General features: G+C 49.4%; 1 protein-coding gene across 1 annotated transcript in view; it reads right to left on the bottom strand.

Annotated features, from left to right (window-relative positions):
* The window catches only part of LOC128889831 (transcriptional activator cubitus interruptus-like), an 87,453-nt gene extending 66,362 nt beyond the window's left edge, over positions 1-21,091 (bottom strand). Inside the window, exon 1 of the mRNA XM_054147839.1 lies at positions 19,764-21,091. Coding sequence (XP_054003814.1) covers positions 19,764-20,026 — 263 coding nt within the window. The 5' untranslated portion in view covers positions 20,027-21,091. The remainder of the gene's footprint in view (positions 1-19,763) is intronic.
* Positions 21,092-21,942: the final 851 nt, after the last annotated feature.

Here is a 21,942-nt window from a genome sequence, read left to right as displayed (position 1 = left end):
ACCTGTTTCGGGCCGTTTCTCGCGTATAATTGGAACGTTTCGGGCCAGCTTGGGACACAACATTGCGTTCGTTGCCGCGGATCATTCGTTTCCTCGGGATGCGCTCGACCTCCTTTAAAATCTTCGCTTTTTGTTCCCCCGATCGCCGGACCGTCGCCTTTTTCCTTCAGCTTGCGGGACCGATACACCCTCGTGGCATAATAGAACGATGCATTCTATTCCGATTCATCTATTGCTCGAAAAATGGGGAGGAATAGTGAAAAACTGCAGAACTTGTTAAGAGGAATGACAGAAAATAGCGGACCACGTATTCGGACACTCAATATATAGAAATGTACCTGCAAACACACGCGCGCTCTGCCTCCAAAGGGAATCCACGTCGAACGAAATGGCGAATAATTATGATCGCGCGTTGACAGCCCGCGGTGGGTTCGAGTTCCCATCCGCCTACTCCGTTGCATAAAACATTATGACCGCCATCACTTAAGCCAGAGAGACCTCGATGAGAGTGCACCGGCGAGTGCACTACGGGGTGTCCCGAAAACTCGCGTTCATCATCTTTTCGTAGCCTCGGACACCCGTCATTTGCTTCTTACACGGACGTCAGAGATTGATGAGAAGCGACTGGCCCTTTAATTTTGCTTTCATTAATTCGGTAGGCTTGCGATTACATCGTGGTTTCGTTAGAGGGAGTGGAGGAAGGGGCGAGAAAGCCGGTAATGAAATGTCCGTCGATAGATGCCTTCTCCCCTTCGACTCGGCCGATACTGTTTTATTTTCAACCGAAGAGGGACTCGCGCCGCTCGCGATTATCACTCATTTGTATTCCGGGAATCGTGCGTTCGCAATAAATAGTTAATTTATCGTCCACGGGACGTGTTGCCTTTTGCGGCTGTTCCTCGGGGCCGTTTTTACGCGCGGACAAAAAATTCGTTGATACAGGAAAAATGCAGGAATTCTTCTTAACGACACGCTTGATAAAGACGCGCCGTTCTCATCCTAATGGAGTTGCGTTAAAAATATTGGCTGCTTTTTACGACGATGCGTAGCGGGGACCCTGGTGATTATCTTAAATGACGTTGATTACACGTTTCGAGGTAATATTCCGATATCTCGATTGAAAGCTCCGCCAGTAGCGAGAGTTCACGAGTTCATGGCAGTCCGCGGTCGTGTCGTGGAAGACCGGCAAAAAGTCTCCGCACACATGCGCGTCGAACGCGGCTACAGTCGCGGGCGAGATTTAAATCGCGCGAGCGAGTCAGCGGAGATCATTAATCGTTGTCACTGGGCTAATTTTCGTCGAGTCTTCGCCGCTACGTCGGCACATTTTTCCCCTTGTAAATATCTGCCGCTCGTAGGTTCGTCCGAAACGCGCGGCCATCACGCGATACGAAGTGAAACAACCTCGCCATGCGAAGAGTAAGAAATCGTCGTCTTCGTACGGAGTGCTAGGATTTGTCGACGGTGGATTGCTCGCTCTTCTCATTTTTCCTTTAATAAAAAAAAAGAAAGAATCGTCTTCGAGATCGTTCTGACCGAATCACGAACAGAACTAGGCAGCCACTCGAGCCAAAAACGTGGACAAGATACGAGACACGTCGCTTATCCGAACGCAAAGGCTGAACCGCGTCGTGTTCAGGGGCAGGTGCAGATAGAAACGTACTCGAATGCAAATGCAGCCAAGAGCATGTGGTCCTGGCCGGGTTCGCTGCATTTTCTCCGGGCGTTTCTTTTCCTGGAACAACCTGCTGCACGGAATTCCTCCCGCGATAAGTCAAGCAGCCCTGCGGACGGACGCGGCTTCAATTAACGCGGGCCATTAAGGTCGATTTACATCAGCGGCGGGCGCGCGAAAAGAATGTCTCGCCATTCGGTTTAATGGACCTGTTTGCACCTACCCTTCGTACGGTCCTGCCGTGCTAACGAGCGTCCGTTCCAGCATTGCTACCTTCTCTAATGTCGCGCCTATATCCGGAGCGCATCGATTACAACCCAGATTGGAAGCAGATATATTGCATTTTTTCCACCTGCCAGACACACCTTATGAATCGTCTAATTAACTAGCCGATCATCGGTTGCATTTTACGAGGGTCTGGCGCTGGAGAACGAGACCTTTCAATACGGGCGCTTCCACTCGATCTCAGCTCTTAATGTTAAGACGTTCATGGCAGAGGAAAATATTCCTTCTTGTATCTGATTTCAATGCCCACTCGATCGAGGCAGATGATACCTTCCAAGATCGTTCTCGATACCAGAACCAAACAATTTCAAATCTAAACTTAACCCTTGCAAAGGCAAAGAAATTCAAGAAGACGAAATCACGCTAGATCGTCCGTTTCGCGTCCGCCTCAGAGATCAAGCGTGAAAATATGAGCGTACCCAAGCTCGCCGATTAGAATAATTGCGATTAAGAGAAGAGAGATGTCTTCGGCGCGCCTCTCAGAGCCTTGCTAGACGTCGGCGACGAGATGCCGCGGAATTACGTCGGGCTATTTAAATTTATTAATTGAGCGATATCAATGAACTCGTGCGTTAACAGTGGCCTCATTGAATTCGCCCGACCTAACCCGTCTTCGCGATAACTCCGTCTCGTCTGTTTCGCGTTTCTTGCGTAACGCGCCGTCATTTTTCGCGACACGCTTTTTCTCGTTGACCTTTCTTTCTGTCATTCTCGACAGTTCTTCGAGCTCAAGAAATAGCTTGGACCATCGACCATTGTGGAGGATCGAGTCAGTTTCTGTTCATTTCAAACGGAAAACTGGCACAATTGGAACATTTCTTTTGGAGTCGATAGCTTTACAAAAAGATTTCCAAAGACTGAAAGAGGACGAGCCTGTCAAAATGGACGCGAGAGCGTCGTCGGAACGGGTTTCCTTTCGAATCGAGTGCCAGAGTGCATGGTACGCGGGTACCAGTTGTCGAGGCGACTCGATTATTGGTGGACCAATCATTTTAATGGCTAATGCCGAGGGCGACCGATAACCCCGCACGATAAAAGGAACGTTTCTTCTCCTCTGTCGATCGGTTGCTACGGTACGATGACAGCGGACGGTGCAATATTGACTTTCGCAACGAGGGACGTTCCGAGTGCCACTTCATCCTTTGACAAACAGAACGATCGGATACGAAACGTCACAGCTTATCCATAAATATACTCTTTCTAGAAATTAAGGCTTTAGCGATTACAAATCTGAAAGGCTTGAAAGGTTTACCAGATGTCCAAGAATTATGGAATCTCCAGCCGACTGCGAAATAGGGCGACAGAAAGTACAGGGAAATTTTAAGCAAAATGAATTTAAACGAGTGCGAACGATGACGAAAAGACGGTCTCGACGAAAGCAGCCCGCGCCTCTGAAGGTTGGGTCTCATTGAAATCGAAGACACGGACGCTTCAACCCTTTCTTCCAGCGGACGTCCCCGCGACAAAAGACCCTAAAAGCGGTCCCGGCCAGAACTTTGACAAATGGACAGTCGGTAGCGCGAGGAAGCTTGCGCGTAGAAAACAAAAAAATAAATCAGGAGCCATGGCTGAAAAAATATCAGAGTGTTTTCGTCCGTGAAACGCCGACGAGCGTACCGCTTAATCCTGATTAATGCCCTTGGAAACTCGCTCTAATGTTGCTGCGCCTTCCAGAGCCCGCGTTTCTTCGGCTGTCGCCCGCGTTGCCCTTTCTTCAGCCCTCGACGGCTTTACGCAGCTTCTTCTTCGTCTCTTTCGGCATCCCGAGGGGGGAACCTCGCGACGACATATTTCGTCGACGTTTGTCGAATTTTATGGCGCCGCAAAAATCGTGAGAAAGCTCGAACATAGCACGGTTCTCCATGATTTCGTCACAGGAGAACCTCGATTGCAGCAGGAAAATGGGGATTAAAATTGCTGCAATAATCGAGGTAACCGATCCAATGGGCCCTATATCCAGCTGTTACCTTACTCGTTGCTTGCCAACTATCCTCCGCAATATTTGTTGATCTTTTATTTGTTATTCGAACGTTGTTATCCATACATGAATTTTGCCCATGCACGTACGCGGGGTCTGGAAGGGCCCCACTGTGAAAGCCGCTTAAGGATCGTGACCGGCGATTGAGTTGTATCCAGCGTTTGTTAAGACTGCTAGAGAGAAGAAGAGAGAGAAAGACAGCCGGATAGACCGCGATCGCGTGGGAGAGAGACAAGGACAATCGAGACGCACGAGACGATGCATCATCTCCGCTGGTCCACGATGAATCGGACGAGGACAAGGATACGGGCCCTTCGTTGGAGGAGAACCGACGCATAAATTCACGTGCGCGTCTCCCCGTGTTCGAGAGAGACGAACGGAGCGAAAAGCGGAGAGCGGGAAGAGCCCTCACGTGTGCGAGCATGCGAGACAAAGAAGCGCTCGTGCAGTAAACTCGCACGATCTTCGTGGCGCAAACCGCCTTTGGCTGCACGTACTTTCGTGCCTCGAGCGACTCGCACCCACACAGACCCGACACTTTCGACCCGCACGCATTCGTCTGCGTAGCTCGCCAACAGCGATGGGCACGTTCGGAGTTGGAGACTTTTGGAAATGTTCTACAAAGAGATGAAGCTGGACGGTGAAATGCGAAAAGTGACAAACATCCCTTTGATAACATTTGATCGTTGTTGATCAAGCCAAGCAGCATAACCAACGTGTCGTTACAGTGTAATAGAGACGTTAAATAAAATAAAACCCTATCAAGGTTTCCCACAAAGTGGAGGATCAACGATCGTTCCGATAAAGCTCGCGATGAAGAAAATGGGAGTGGGGAGTAATTAAATTCGGTGATTTTCTGTTTCCTCCGAGTCTAGTCGTATTCCTGGAGAAACCAGATTACTCATGCTCGGATTAACACGAGGAAAAGAGGATACGTGGGTGAACGCGAGAGTAAAGATTACGGCACACGATTAAAGACACTCGCGAACTTTCTCGTTTTCCTCGAGGAGGCGACAGAAGCAGCGTTCACCGGGAACGTCGGTTTCGAGCGAAAGTTTCCAAGTCTTGGAACACCGATTGAGACCACTTGATCGCTCGTACAAAAACACTCCGATCATTGAGTAAAACGGTGCAACGCGTACGCGAGTTTCTATTCGTCGTTGCCAAAAGATTTGCGGAAAAATGTCGGCAATCCTGCGTCGATACCTCGCTTGTGTCGGTCGGCCGCGCGGTACACGCACACGCGATTATGCTCGTGGGAGTGGTGGAGGTTAGCCAGGGGGCAAGCATCTGGCCGTAATTACTAAATTATCCTTTAACTCCGCCGTCTACTCGAGGCCGTGCCGCGATCTTATCCGAGCAGAGGGTTGCGCCTAGGTTTACTCAGCCAGCCAGTACATCGAAACGATCGTCGTTTATCGTTGGTATTCCTTGCTCGCGAACAGCAAAGGCGAAGAGAACGGAGTGCCACGACTAGCCTGAAACATTTCGTCGGATCTCGTAACGCGAAATCGTCGCGAAACCGGTATGGGAAACGTCATCGACCAAAGCAAACCGCCATCGACTATTTACCGATCATCGCCAGTCACGGCGATTCCCGTGATTACACTCTTGCCTATTTCATTGAATTCCTCCAGCATGGAAGACAAACTCTCAGGAGTTACTCCGTTGGTAGCGATACCGACGGGATTCCTGACCGAGAAGTGGCGGAACCGATGTCTCTCGTGTGTTTCGTTCAATTTTATTTAGCTAGTTATTCGTAGATGGAGAACACTATAAGCTTAAGAAAACGCACTACTTGCAATCCTTTCACGCCTAGACAAACAAATATCCTGTCTGCTAATGTATCCATATTCGCGAGACGCTGATGCGACTACGATCCCATGGTTAAATCGCGATCGATCACAGTCACGGTTAAGTCTATCCATCGGCCACCCTACGGAATGATTGATAAATCTGTGTGTACGAGTCGCGAAGGTCTCGGCTCTCGAATGCTCTATTTTCGACGCCACGAAAGCCTCGTCGAACGTCTTCAAACGATAACTCTGCGTACCTTGGCAAGCTAGGCTAGCAAAATGACGAGCAAAATTTTCTCGACAGCTCAGTCCATTTCTCTAGCTTTCCTCCGCTTCAAGGTTCGCGGCTATGCCAAGAGGAACTGATCGGGGGAGGGAAGACCTCAGCGAAATCCGTGTCCGATCCGGTTGCCGTTTCCACGTATCCGAGTTCGCGGCCCCGCGGATCGGCGCCAGAATAAAGAGGCTCCAAGCCGGAGGAACGGGTGGAGGAGGAGGAGGTGGAAGCAGCTACGAAGATGAAGTTTGCAAGGGAGTAGCACGACCGAGTCGCTGGTATCATGCATCATCGATCCGGACAGCTCGCTGCCCTCTCCTCGGACCTCTTCGCCGCCGTGTTCCGCTCCGCTCCGTTTCGTTCCTCCTCGCGACTCCTCCGGTTGGCCTCTTGCCTTCTAAAAGATCGTCCTACCGTGGATACCTACCTCCCGACTCGGCCTAACCACCTTCGAACCCTCCTTACTGCATCGCAAAAAAGACCCTGGATGTTCGGCCCTGTGAGGGGTCGAGATCGATCGATCGATTGCGAGCTAACCTGGGAGATAGCTGAACACGATCGAGAGCCGATCGGGGAGGACGGTTTACGACTGACTCGCGAACACCACCGATCGAGCTCTTCGGGTAACTCGGAAGATCATCAATTTTATAAATTCAGTTGTCTATCGAGATCCAAACTAATACCGTTTACTTAGATATTAAACTCTATCTCGAGGAATCATGAATTCGATTCCTCTTATTTTTGGAATTTAGTTTTACACTCTCTTCAAGTTGACTATGAAGGGATCCAGATGTGAAACATAAAAACAAAGAGAAAACATTGATATAGGCGTACAGGAAGAGAAAGGAGAAACGAAGGAAAAAGAAACTAGCGTTAATAGTAGCCTTCTTGTGACACGAGGACTGGTTTTCCCTTTACTTCTTCTTTTCGGCTTCGTTTCTGGATCGTGCAGTTTTCTATATGTATATTCATGTCGGTTTCCCATCGCTTTGCTCGCGTTCCATTAACGTATTCAAATGTCTCCTGTACATTCAACGATCGCTCGATAATCACTTTTCTACGCTTTTAGCCGCGCTCTATCGCGAACGTCGCCTACCTTGGAGAACGATGAAGATATACCGATCGCGAGTACCTGCTGGGAGGATGCATTAGACGCAGTACGCAGCTTCGGACACGAGGCCTTCTCGTACGATGCATCCTCGTGTATGCAAATGCACTTGCATCCTGGAGCGATGTTGCCCGATTGCCATCGTTATCGCGTGGAAACGACGTCGAAGTCGTTTCGATCGTCTTCGCGAACATTGTTGCGCTTGTCAAGGATGATCCATGGTGGTATGGTAGATGGAATGATACTAGTGCTCCAATTTCAATTAGGGAACAGTAGCTTTGCTGTTATCGCTACATTGCCTTCATTTATCGCATCTGGCCATCTATGAATATTTGTTAATAGATGCAGTTGAGTCTTTCTTATTTTTAATGGTAATTTTCTAAGTACTCAGAATGTACTACTGCTCTGAATAAAGTACGCGAAACGGTAACCCTGCTGCTGCCATTTCGCCCTGACACGCCACACAGTAGTGTGGATACAAGGAGCGGTATTCGAGGAGCGATCAGTACAGCAAATATTTATGGTGGACGAATCGTATCCACCCGAACGAATAAAGGGCTCGATACCTGACAGACGGCCATCGGATTGGTCGGCAATATCATCACGTTTCACGACCTGGCAATCGAGCGAAATCGTTCGAGGAGCCAATTGGCTTTCGATTGCATAAGAAAATCGAGCGCGCTTCTGCGCACAAAACGGGTCATTCGAACTCGGTTCGTAGGATCTCTTCGATGATCGTAAATTTCGTATCGGCGACGCTGCCGCCGCCGCTTCCTTGTAGTAAATTAACCAACGACGCTTCGCAGATCCCGAAAGCGTTTATGGATCGTAAAACCGGCAAGATGCAAATTTTTTTTTGCTTAAACTTCCCGCTCGAACGCTGAATTTCGACGCGATTACGAACATTCGACAAAGATGGGCCTGTACCAAGTTTCGATTGTTGGTTTCTTGTTTTATTCAGCTTCTCGAAGACGTTTCAAGTGCCAACGCGATATTAGACCAAGATTCGATTAAACTAATGGTCCCAAAGAAATGCAAACGCCTGACATCGTAAACGACTTGCCATGTAAGGAAAGTAAGTTTGCAAATCCGACTAAGAACAGCTTCCGTTCATGCGGTCCACAAAGTATTCCTTTGGCCGACGAGCGTATGTCCAGTTTCCTTCAAAGAAACGATCGTAATTACTTCTCGCCAATTAGCGCTCGTCGCATTAACCAGTCCGAATCCTGACGCTCGATATTATTCTTCTTTCCGGGAACCCCGTAATTCCCTTTCGTGTTCAGAAACTCGAGAGCGCCGATAAGGAGATCGGGTTTTCAGAAGAGAGCTCTGTTTCTCATCAAAGTTCGGACGTCCGAAGAGGCCAGAATTAAGCGGGATTCGTTCAGAAATGTTTCCATCCCGGCCACCAATTATCCGAACATGTTCCGTTCATGAACGTTCCGATACCAGACCAAAACATTCCGAGTTTATTGGCCCGATAGTGATCGACTGGACCGAGGTAACGGTACCGGGTAACGTTTAAAAAGCACGTAGACTTCGCACGATTCCACTTCATCTAAGTATTTTAATTCAATGGCAACCCTTGTTTTGGTTAAAAAATATATCGCTCCGGAGTAATAACAGTTATTTTTGTTTCGTCCAGTTCGATAGTTTACTTAAGAGTTTAAGTTCTGTAAGTAATAGTTCGAGTCCCCGATCGGTATCGGAAGGGATACGACAGATACAGGGAATGCTCGAAGCAGGTTGTCGCCTAAAACGAAACGCAATTTCGAACGGTACTCCGAAACTCGAACGATCCCGACGACTAGCGATTCCCATGGGATGGGCAGGGTGCGTGGGTCGAGGTAACAAAGTGATCGTCCGCACCCACACGCGCACGCACACTTTGGCGCGTGTGGCCGGTTAATGTGGGTGCACGGCGCAAGATGAACGCGTGCAGGCAGGTACGCAATAATTCCACGGTGCACGTGGTAAGCGAGCCCTGGGTGTGATTCATGCCGACGCGACGTCTCTGTTTTCGAAACGGTACGGGCCATCGACTCGCATCCAACGTTCCTTTCGAGTCCGAGAAAAATTTCGAAATGTACTGATCGGACTACGAATCGACATTTCCACCGCGACTCGATCTGTACTTTAGTATCGTTTCGCGACACTGATTTCAGCCCGTGACTCGGTGTAATAAAGACGGTACACGTCGTACGTGCAATCGTTCATCGACTGGAAGAAGCAAGTAGCATAAAACGAACATCGATAACCACTGTTTCTCAAAAAAAATTTTGTGGAACGATCGAAGGATTCTCGGAAACGACCCCGACGCTACCGTTGTTAAAACATGACTTCCTTCGATGCACGAGATCACACAGATCTCGAGAGCCGAGAGGCTAGAAACGGCTAGGCTCGAGAGGAGAGATTGAGTTACCAAGATAATCGGTTGCACGCCCATCCTCGCGGCCGCGCATCTCGATATCTGTTAGGCCCGGTTCACAACGAAGCCAAAGTCTCCGTAGGTACCCTTCAAGGTATCCTTCATCGATGGCCCAAAATTCCAGCGTTCGAGGAAGTTACAAGAAGGACAAAGAAAAGTTAAAGCTAGAGGTATCCATCTTAATCAATCTAATCCTCGCTTCGTTGTAGTACAATCTCGTGTACACACATTCTGATTGTTTTGATATGGCGAATGAAGTCGTTAAGCGAGAAGATAAAAAAAATAAGACCGACGAAGAAAAAGCAAATAAATATCGACGGCACAATGGGTTGAATCTTTTCACGTAGAAATAAATTTTGTTCGGGGGAAGGTGAATTTCGGTGTCCAGCAAGTGTCCCTGAAAGGACGCGGCTCCTATGAATTCGAGGATCTATGGATCCCACCGGGCCACAAAGGCAGATGGTGCCAGGAATACAAAGCGATAAATCAACGTAATAAGGCGGTCCCGGAAAGAAACATCGAGTCCATAAAGATGTTAGTTTAGGACGTGGATTTTCGAGGCGTTCTCTCGCGGCATTGAATCTCTCACTCCCATAGAAGATCACGAATCACCTCCCGTATCTCGATCCCCGATTCGAGGCGCGGCGTTCGAAGAACGCGGCGTCGATCGTTCGATCAATGTTATTCTTGTACTGTTCGGAGAATTAAAATGCCTCTCGCGTTACGAAAAATCGATGTTTCGTAACCGTTTCTTAAAATCGAGCCTCGAACATAGTGTCGACAAGTTTCGTCCACTCGGATCCTTCCTCTTTAAAAAAAAAACGTTTCTAGTCGTAGTTGCTATTTTCATCTTTCGAAATCTTTCAGAATTTTCTAGCCTTGATTCGCATCCTGGCTGGGAATCGATTCGAGGCCTTTCGAGCCATTTGCTCCGTTCCAGGAACGAAGGAAATCGAACGCGCAGAGAGGGTAGAAGCAAAAGATTAAACCCAGCAGAGTTAATGGCTCGATTAGCGCGCCTGTGGCCGGCAAAACATTGAGAGTAACTCCTCGGGAAAAACTGTGCCGACTTCTTCGATCTCGCAAAAAAAGAACGTTGCTCGCTTCCCTTTGGAGTTCTTCTTCAACGCAGAGATGAAAGAAAATAATTCAGTATTTCTCCATTCCTGAGGAAGGTCTATGATCAACAAGAGAAAGAAGCGATTTTAACGAGCATTATTCGCCCCCTGTACAAATTGTTACCGACTTGTACGAGTTGTCGCGATGAGGAATATTGCGGGAACTCTAATTAACACTGCGCCGCAAAGTAAAATATTTGTATAAGGAAACGAGTCGAGTAAAAGTAACACTTTACGAAATTTACGTTCTTTGCAGTAACGCGAGAAATATAAAGGCAAACGTGTTTGAGAAAGCCCGAGGTAGCGCGAACCGTCGCGAATATCATTCCGAACGCATAGATTCGAAAATTTATAATGCAATTTTCGTGTCCTTCGAACAATTTGGATTTCTCGAGCTTCTATTTTTGTAGGGGTTACGTGACAGTCGTATAGGTATTTATGGAAATCTCTGCGAGATTTTATGCATTGTAGAACGAGCGAGATACATTCCGTTCCGACGTCGCGTATTCCATATCTTTATTGCAACCCCATTATCACGTCTTATTATACGTTGCTCTTATCACTGGTCCGCGTCGACGACAAGCGCGTGCACGGGAATGCATTTCACGACGTCGAGCAGATTTCTCATCTAGTTTTATCGAGAGAACACAGCCTAACGGAAAACATACTTTCAGCCAACATTTTTAAACACGATCCTAACAAAATCTGACGAAAGCACTGATTTTCTATCCCTTATTTTTATCGAAATTGATTTTAATTATCCATTCATGAGTCCAGACAAAGTAGGGCTTCTAATTTCAGCTCGTTCCTGTTATACGGTAGCCACGCTCGAGCGAGGCTGTTGAAATTATTGGAACGGCTCGTATGCTTCCGAACTGTCTCGAATAATCGAGTTCCTCGCTCGATCGAACGAGCTTGTAACAGCGGTCGACTCGAATTTCTTGCGGTCGAATATTTCAAGCGGTCGGACACCTCTATCTTGTGCGCTAACGATTACCACGCGTTCCGACGGGGCTGGGATCGATGATAAAATCGAGAACGAGCACGAAGACGATCGGGCAAGGGCATTCGAGTCGTCCCAAGGAAGCAATTTTATGGTTTCCGCGGTACGAAGGATTCCTTGGGCCGCGAACACGCGGAGAAAGAAAGCCGTGAAACCCGACTTGGCCCACCGCCGCCTCTGTCAGCTGTCATTAAGCGTCGTTAACTTGACAGTGGACAGAAGTCAATGGCGCTGGGTCGTGGGCACCGGGATTACCAGTTGGACCGCCGCTCCTCGAATAGAGCGGTTATCTTTATGCCGTTTCTAAGAAGATTCTCGACCTTCCCCCCCCCCCCTCGTTTCGCTCGCGATCCTTCTTTTAAAGTCCTTCCTCTCGCGCTCCCAGATTCTAAGGCCCAGGACTTGGGACTTTATCGTTTCGAATCTCTCGTGCAGTTAACACGTTGAATCATGAACAAGTCGCGTACTAGAAGCTGGAACGGCGATACCGTATCGGTCGTTCTGGTAATTCTAGTAAGCGTCTTATAGCGTCAAGTGCCAGTCTGTTTTATCTCGAAAGACTCTTGCTTCGTTTAATTAAAATTACCGCCGTCGCAGTTTCGAATCTAGGTCGCTTGTATAATTTTCCACGACTCGGGAACTCGTGATATTCGCTTCGAACGCGAACTTGGTGCAGGATAAGTTCGGTGAGAATATGCGTTCGAAGCGCGAATTTGTCCAATCGCCTGAAACTAAAATCCTCTCTCGCGATCCGACGATAGATCTCCGTAATCCCTCGCATCCCTCGCGGCACTCCGTGTCCGCTGGAGGCTGCGCGACAAAGCGACAACAATCGGATTAAGCTTTGCAGCTCGATACAAGATTGGAGCGAAACGGGACGAGATCGAAGCCAGGGGTCCGAGCGAGGTTTACCTTGTAGTTGGATTTAAACGAGCGGACTCGAGTACCGCTCCTACGCGCGAAGAACTCTCTTCTGGCCACTCCGCCTCTTTCTCTCTCGCGTACGCGCCGTCGCTTTTCAGAGTGGTAAATTCTCGAACGCCATAACACTGCCACCGTGCGTTTGTTTGGACAAGGGCATTATGAGATTTTATGCGAGCTGCGCGTGCTTCCACGGCAACGACGTTGTTTATGCACCCGGCGCGCGGGGCTTCTTCCACGTCGCGCTTTTCGAGGAAGCTCGATTCTATTCACTTTCGATCCCGCTCCTTTTCGTGCCCCGACCCCCGAACTTCTCGTACTTACACACAAACGCGAGGATGCGTTCGTTGTTGTCTGAGAAAACGGCGACCCTTTCTCTCTTATTTTCTCAGGGGTGAATCTTGAGATCGATTCACGGATCCCTTTTGAACGGTGTTTTCCTTTTTCGGGCCTGATTCCGCGACTTCCCGATGACTTCGGCAACTCGAGGTGCGTGGTATCCACTGCCATTCCACCCTCTCGGTATTGTGTTCGGATCGATGGTTCTTCTTTATTTTTCCGTGCTACATTTCGAGTACCATCGATAGTTCGCCGCGAAAGCAGAGGAGCGAGGAATGTAAACGAATGCAAGTCACACGTACGGCGAAACGTGCGACGCCAGGAGTCGATGAAACCATTTTCTTGAAGTTTAGTTTCCGAACTTGACGAACGACCAGGCAGAAATTCTTCACCGGCGCCACGGTTCGGCTCGTTTCTACCAAGTCGGTCGAACAAATCCCGTGAATCGTCCTGGAGTACACTGGCCCGTCGCGTGAAGGCCTGCGCTACGAAACGGAGCGCACGAGGCGAAGATTTAAAGCGGACGGAAGTGGTTTGCAGCACGGTGTTCCTGTGTTTGCGGACTAAAGACAACACGCCAGCATAAATCTGTTTGGCCAAGGAAAGTCTAGCCACGTGGCGTGCACGTTTCCCGCGTGTTCCGGGTCTCGAGAGCCCAACTTCTAATTCCAATATTTCCCTAGAAAACAAGCCCGTGACGTCACGGCCCGACGAGGATATTCGTAATTTTACGATTTATATCGATATGCTGTACTTTTTTCATTGTCTCGATTCTTTGATCGACCGTCGTAGCGATTCCCAAGCGTCAGGATACACCCTTGGTATCATATCATGCCTCAAAAGTGGTCTGTGCTCCATTATCAATTATTTACTGTTTGGAGCGGTAACATTGCGACGAGCAATGATACTCGAAACGTCGTTGCAATGGCTTGTTGTAAATATATTCAAGCCGTGCGAGCGGTATTTAACAGATTATCTTTCGATTTCCACGAATGTCCGGTACGATCAAATAATGGTGCCGCATAGATAGCTAATATTGACCAAACGGAGTAGCGAGAAATATTTGGCCATGGTAATCGCGTCTCGAGATGCAGTGACCGGCGAAACAGACAAAACAAACCGGGATTTATCGGCGGCTATCATCGGCTAATTGTCTCGTTAAGGCGATTAGGTCTTTTCGAGCCGGACGGACCGAGTTGTCGCAGCCGACCGGCGTGAAAGTCGCGCCTCCCCTCTCTGGACCGTTGGAAACCCGATGAATCCTTATTGGTTCGATGAGCACACTTGTCCAGTGGCATGGGACAAGGTTGAAAAAACAAGCACAATTAATTGTGGGAACCGTGACTCGTACATTCTCGATTGATCGCTGTAACGCGACGCTGCTTTTCAAGTTCGAAGAAAGTTCTCCCATTGCGCTTGATTCGTTATCCGGGAGACAATTTTTTAACGTTTGTGCTGTGCGTCGACAAAATTTACGAAGCTGCCACGATTTTTACAGGCAAAGAGAAATCTAAACGCATCGAGACGATTGGAGCGAAAGAAGGAAAACGACGGAAAGCGATCCACCCAGTCCACGGATTTGTTCGTTCTCTTGTTACCAGTTCGGACAAGGGTTCGCGGGGTGTCTAAGTGGTGGCTACAAGCCGTTCCTCGCGCCACGGTGTATAAAGATCACGGCGTACACGAGACTCGGTATCGTCCAGTATCGTATCGTGGTCGGGTATCGTGTGTCTCTCCGGTGCTCGTAGCGCGGCCGTGTACGACGCGCACCGTGGCGTTATGAATGCCTGGAATTTATCAATGGACGGCGCGCCAATGATAAATCGCGCGTGCGCTCGGTATCAGCCCCGCGGCTTTCTATTCGCGCGAAAGGGGAAGAAAGAGAGCCGCAGGGGAACGGGGACCACGGGGTAGGCTAGGGAACGTCTTCCTTCGACGAGCTCCTACCGTGTACATCGCGATCCCGCCTCGCTGACAAATCGGCTCCCGTTTTTACACGGGCAACGAGCTCCGAGCCCCCAGACACCGCGGGGGCACGCGATAGGGATTTTTTAAAAATTGACTCGCAGCTGTCTTTGATACGAACCCATGGGTTTTGTTAGACCTCGAGTCTCGGTATAGAAACCACGGAGGGATTCTGAAAATTGTTCGCGACAATGGTCCCCGCAGCATCCCTGGCTTCGGCGACATCATCGATGCGTGACATCATCGCTTGCATCGTCCCGGAATCGCTATCGAACTCCAAACAGATCGAACTGACCAAACAGTACGACGTAAGCGTATCTCTAGCGAGGGTTTCTTGGAAGCCGAAACGAAAGGAACAGGGAACAATCGGTTCCATCGTTAACGAGATCGCGACGCGGAATGTTGAGACGGAAACATCTCTTAAGAAATGGTTGATAAGAAGGTCCGCAAAGATTCATCGATCGGTAGATAATTTTTGATGCGTTGTGCAATTCGGAATCTAATTTAAATCGAACAAAAGATACTTGGAAAGTTGCGTACTTTGAAGTTTGTATCCGAATATGAAAGTGTTGGCCATGTCTGGTAGTGTGTTTGTTTCTCGCTCGCAACGGCGATCTCGGGGCCCACGCGATGAAGAGATTCGTAAACGAGAGAGGCGAGCGCGCGTTCATTGTCTGCGCGGGACCAGATTTTCCTCCCACGAGCGGTGCGTGGGGCCAGGTCGCGATAAAAATTCCTAAGGACGACCAGGTACCCGATTTACCTGACGTTACGACCGATCCGGTGCTCGAGTTCTCCGAGAATCTGGAGCTTCCATGCTCGCGTTCGACTACGGATAAGGGGGGAATCGATTCGGGATTTTTTCGCTTCTCTTTTTCCTCTCGTTTGCTTCGACCAAGAGCTGAAAATACGTTGAACATAAAGGTGCGACGAGCGAACGTTTCGATGTCGATGGTCCAACGATTGTAGGAGTCTCTTTGCCGGGAGAACGGCAGGATTATTTAGGGTTTTCGGTTCGAACAGGCTTCGATGGTCGGGGAAATGCGTCCAGTTTCGTGATCGAGAAGCAAATTCTTTCGTGCAGGATATCGTAATGGACACCGCGATTTTTCGCCATTCGCGAGAACCAACCTCAAACGAGTCACGTTCAGTTTTTAATGGATAGCCACAATAAAGGGGAACGACACGATTCAGTTGAATCGAGAAATTCGTGGTGTGTCTATAAAGTAAAGATAAAACAGGATGGACAGCGTTGCTTTCGCGTCGAATGTTTCTTGTCCAAACTAAACCAAACAAAATTACTCAAAAACCGTCGCGAAGCAATTCATCTATGTCTCCCAAGAAGAATACCCAACGAACACGGAATTCGTGGGGCTCGAGTAGGCGAGCTCCGAAAATTGATTCACTCGCGCCAACTGATCCATCATTTTTCTTCCGACGATGCGCGCGTTAACGATCGTTTAAATCATACGTATTGCGTCGAGCAACGAGCATAACGTGTCCGCGGACAGAGCGGCGAGTGTTACACGCGAAGCAACCGCTCGGAAAACGATGGTCGTCCGGCATTCGCAATCGGCAAGCGCACTTAGATCGCATTCATCGGTCCGCAGGAAGTGTCCGCGCAGGGTTCCTTGGACGTTGTCGACGAGCAACGAGCCGCGCGTAATGAGTAACGGCGTGATTGTGCCAGAAAATGCAAATATCATTGGCCTGTCGTGTCTCGAAATGAATCGTCGTCGGCTCGTTCAATGAGCGCCCATTGAACTATGAGCAGTTACCAAGAATATATGAGGGAATTGTTTCTCGATGAAATGACATCCGCGTTCAGGACGTATCCTCCAAAAAATACTTAAACTATCAGAGATACGCATCCGTTTTAATTTAATAAAAATGTCCAGAGTAACACGCCTCGAAGATCGCGATGCGCGAGGATGGAGCGCGTCCGCTGGACATTCGGATCGAGGCTCGTCACGGGGAATGAAATGGACGATGCCGTCTCGGCCGTGACGGAGCAAAACACACACCGAAGGCAAAAATACACCGCGCGACTCTCGCATCTTCGCAAAGAGACGAAAATATCCAGCCGATGTTGGCTGCAGAGGAAGCCGAAGGGAAACGCCAGCCGACGCGCACCGTGAATTTTACGCCTGCCGTCGCTGCCTGATCGAGAACCGCGTTTCCAACCGATTTGCTTCCGTGCTGAGACAATCGGGAAAGATGAACGCAATCCGTGCTTTCCCAACCAAGACGAAGCCGTCCAAGATGGAGATTTCAATGTATCCGAAGAACCCATGAACGCGACAATTTATTCTACGACGAATCGTACATTTTCATTTTATTTTTACTTAACGATCTCTATTCGCCGCATGAGAAAGCAAAGACGGAATGCGAGCACAAGAAACACAGCCAACCAGAACGCTCTGGAACAGAGGAGCGATGTGGTTGATCGTACGATTGCAATACTATCCGAATACTCGTTTTCCATCTTGAATTTTTCTATTAGAACTAACTATGTATTCTTTGCCACGGTCTCAGTCATTTTACCACGGCACGCAGAGCTTGTTATTTAGTAATTCTTGCCAATGGTAGACTGGTGCGTTCACGCTACGGACTGCATATCAAACAGATTTGTCATGTTTATTTCTATATAAACGACAGATAAGCGTCATTGAAGCAATTAGTGTGTATAGACCGTATTACGTACATTTTCAAATTGACAGGCCTCGCGTTAGGAATACCTCATCTCGACGCTGCTAAGTTTTAAATATAAATCATCCTTGGCCAGGATTAAACAAGGCATGGATGGACTCGGAGACAAGCTGTTTCGAGTAACAAGTCGAAATCCTTAATGGAATTCCGCCTACTCCGAAATAGATAGAAAGAAAGTGCTAGAAATATCATCCACGTCAACTTTGTCGTCGATATGGATCTTGGATGAAACCACGCCTACGAAGGGTGTTCGCCGATTACAGGAAACGATCGAGGGCAATTAAACTCAAGATATAGGCCCCGACGCTTTAGATTCTTAACAATAAAAGAAACTTTCGTGGAATTCCCGAGCTTCGAGTATCGACCATGGGAAGCGTTAAGACTATCGTTTAGAAACGTCTAATTATCCGCGGCTTGGCTGGTTGAAACGTTTCTGCGAGCCCGCCAGCCTAGCCTTAACAAGTCGTACGAGGTAATCTCGTTGCGTGCAATAGCGTGTCGTGTTTGCGGAACGTGAAAACGTGCGAAGGAGCCTTAACGAACTCGATTAAGACGTTAAGGCCCCTTTCTCTCGCGACTCGAGCTTCTCACCACCGTTTCGACGTCCCTATCCTCGTTTCCAGCGGAAAACGTTATCGTGGCGAAATTCGTCAGGAACGGTTGGGGTCGCAATGACTTTGTGGCGATTCGCGAGAAAACTAGAGGAAAAAGATGGGGTGCCGAGCGACCTCGGGCTCGGTGAGTTTCATTACGAGTAATTAAGGCTCATGAATCAAGTCGATGTGTTAATAGATAAGCGCGCGACTGTAGGCGATGATTAAGGGGGGTACGCGGCGAATGAAATCCGCGAGGAGATCGCCATTAAGCTTTGCCTCGTTAACTTTCATTCGACGCACGTTCGCGCGTCAAGGAATCGTCGGAGCCGGCTTCTGTGCGCGTCTCGGGTTAAAATGCTACGGCGGCGGATGTGTAATTGAATTATATATCGCGGCAAGCGGAGGGGGCACCGCGCAAACGAATGCAAGGAAGCATTCGCGTGCAAGCGAAGAGTGTAATCTTAAAATTTATTACATTGTTGCACGATTATCAGTCGCGCGCGGTAGCGATGACTAGAGAACCGACGGCGATAAAGACGTTAGCGCGAGAACTCCATTTACCTTGACCTAACCGTCGCGTACGTCCCTCGATTTGGTAGAGATTGTTCACGGTACCGGAACATCCCTTAAAACGGGGCGATCGCGAGGTACCGCTGAGGTACAATGGAACGCCGATTATCCGGGCAAACAGAGGAAGAACCTAATCCAATAAATCGGTAATAGTATGCTGGCATTGGCAAAACTGTCTCCACGAGTCGTATACGAATCTCTCTGTTTACATATCGAAACAGTTGCTATTCGGGGACCTGCGGACCACCAGTCTTGCGAGTTTATTTTGATACGAGACGAGATGTACGACAACCTTTCATTGGATACCTATATCGAAACGAATCGTCGATCTAACTCGTTGTTTGGTTACCTTGTTAGACACGACCATCGCTCCAGCTACTTCATTTTGCTCGGGCGGACACGGCGTTCCTCCTATTCTGTATTCGCGTTTCGCGTTGCCACTATTTACATAATCGACGTCTAAAACTTGATTCGCAATATCTGTCACTCGTCAATCGTCCGTCGAAACATTCATCGCCGAGGTTCACGTTGAAACGGAGCAGCGACGGGGTACCTTTTACAAAGAAAAATGCTCCGACGGACCGTTGCCCGAGGTCTGCTCGTATAACCTACATCAGGCATGTCAAATTCTATTTGTCATTGGGCCAATTTACTATCGCGTCGAAGGTCGCAGATGTGAGATCTTTTTATAGCAGTAAAAAATGTTTTCGAGCTCTAATATAATGTAACTTTGATCTTTCGACTACTCCGTTGTTAATAAATAAAGTCTAGCCAGTCTGGAGCTCTAATGGATCGCGGGTCGCGTGCGTGACATATTAAGTCTAGACGATTCTATCGTACAGAACGCGATTGTTCTCGTTTCGCTGCCTAATTTATGCAGCATCGTGCACATTTAGAACATACATGGTTCGCCGTTCACGCGAATCGTTCCAACGATTATCTATATATCTAGATATACGCAACTACCATGCAAGAAGAGATGAATTACGACTTACGGGTGAGGTGGCGGCGCGTGGAAGGCTGCTGCGGCCGCCGCGGCTGCCGCAGCCGCGTGGTGCTCCCAAGCTGCCGCTGCGGCAGCGGCGGGGTGCGGCGGAGGCGGTGGTCCATGATGCGGATGAAACGGTGGCGGCGGCGGATGAGGGTGCGGGTGCGGATGAAACGCCGCGTGAAAGGCGGAATGCGGATGATGCGGGGGTGGCGGTGGCGGTAGCAGGGAGAACGCCTCCTGATGATAGGCGACCTCTTTCTCGGGCATTTTGTAACTGTTAGCCAAGGCCAGGTACTGCGCCAGGGAATTGGCAGCCTCCTCGTTCAGGATCAGGGAAGATCGTCCTGTCTGACACCCCGTGCCCGACGATGCGTACGACTTTTGATCCACGATAGCATAGTCCGCTCCTGAACAGACCAGCTGGTCTCCGTTCGACGAACAGCGTCCGTCGAACGCCTCAACGTCGACGTTCTTCGTTCGTCCTACGTTCCAGCTGGAAGCCGACGGTGTCTCCGAGCTATCGAGACACTCGACGTCTACATCTTCGTCGTCGGTGGCGGGATCGACTCCTATTGGACTCTGGCTACCGACGGTTGACCCGTCGGCGACTCGACGAGAACCAATCCTGATGGACTCTTCGGGAAGACTGCTCTTCCGTTCTATTTTTCCGTACAATATGCTGAGTCTTTTAACCTCGGTATTCGCGGCAATTGCTGGCTCGTTCCGAGAACCGTCTCGTGGACAACTAGGAATCGCGAGACGATGCCGGGAGATTCCTCGCCGATGATTCTTCGGTTGTGTCTTAAAATAAACCGAAGAAACTATAAGCTAACCGTACGCGAACGACTCTAGTCCTGACGATCATCTATCGGCTCGCGACGCTCCGGCGATCCGACAAAACGATCAACGAGTTGTCATGAGTCGGTAACGAGCGAAACTCCACCGAACCATCCACCGATAATTTCCACTGAGTCATCGGACAACTGCTCGAGGATCGCGTTCACCATCGGATCGGATCGGAGTCCCGATATATCTCCTCGGGTCGCACCACGACACGCACCACAACAGAGCGTTTGCACTCGCCGTCGATCAACGTCGCACCGTCCACCACCCCCGAACTACAACCACTCCTACGCGAATCGACGTGGTTCCTCGCGAAATCAGCGATAAATTAATTAATCGTCACCCTGGAGAAAGTCCACCTCCGTCGTTCTCACTGATAAATCACCGAAGGTTTGGAAAACCCACCGTCTGCTCCGATCTCGGGGGTTGCGGGTTTGAAAAATCCGCGGGCCGAGACGCGGGTGCGGGCTATCACACGGTGCTCGTGCTTTGGCGGGTATGGCGGTACTGAGACTCCTCCACCACCACCACAACTACCACCACCATCGGCCTCAGCAGCGGCAGCACGAGCGTCGACGAACGGAGTTCTCGGGTGGGCGTGCGTGCGACGAAGATCGTTTCTGGAGGAAAACTCGAATCCAGAGAGAGGGAGCGCGACAGCAGAACGCCCCTGCCGGCGTTTCACGAGCAACGAGGAAAGAAGGAAGCGAGGGGGTCGATGGTAAATAAGAGGGAGGGAGATCCCGAGAGCTCGAGTAGATCTTGGGACGAAATGGTGGGAAGAATCCAACGATGAGGACCGTCGAGGGAAGGAGTTAGTGGGGACGTGGATCGAAGGGAGAGGATTCCGGATGCTGCAAGCCAGAACAGGATGGTGAACGCGTGTCAGCTCGACAACTCAACTAGCACCAGCCGTCCCTGACTCCCACCTCCGTTCCTTTCGGCTCCTTCTACCGTCCCTTCGACCGCGAAGGCGTACGAGGCGGACTGTACATTCCTCGGGGAAGGGAGTGCGTGGGTGCCGCGAGAGGGAGGTCGAAACTATTCCCGGGGGAGAAACTATCCGTCAAGGATGTATGTATAGACGGGCTCGTGTCCGCGGTGATTGGAACGATTAGTGGTTCCAGCGGTGTTGTTTACGCCGGGCAATCGACCCGACGGATTCTTTTGGGGGTTCGATTGCAAGAATTTAAATGGCTAGATCGACTCTCTCGGGGTAAAATGGAGTAGGTTGAAGCGGGGAACGGAAAATTGGTGGTTCTCGAAATCTATGGGGTGCAAAGAAAATTATGCACTGCTCCGTTTCGAACAGTGCAACCGCTATTTACGCAAAAGTGTTT

Source organism: Hylaeus anthracinus, unplaced genomic scaffold (assembly GCF_026225885.1).
Source record: "Hylaeus anthracinus isolate JK02 unplaced genomic scaffold, UHH_iyHylAnth1.0_haploid 11997, whole genome shotgun sequence".
Classification (NCBI taxonomy): Eukaryota; Metazoa; Arthropoda; class Insecta; order Hymenoptera; family Colletidae; genus Hylaeus; species Hylaeus anthracinus.
The sequence above is the reverse complement of the archived record's forward strand: the minus strand, read 5'-3'. Positions and strand labels throughout refer to the sequence as shown.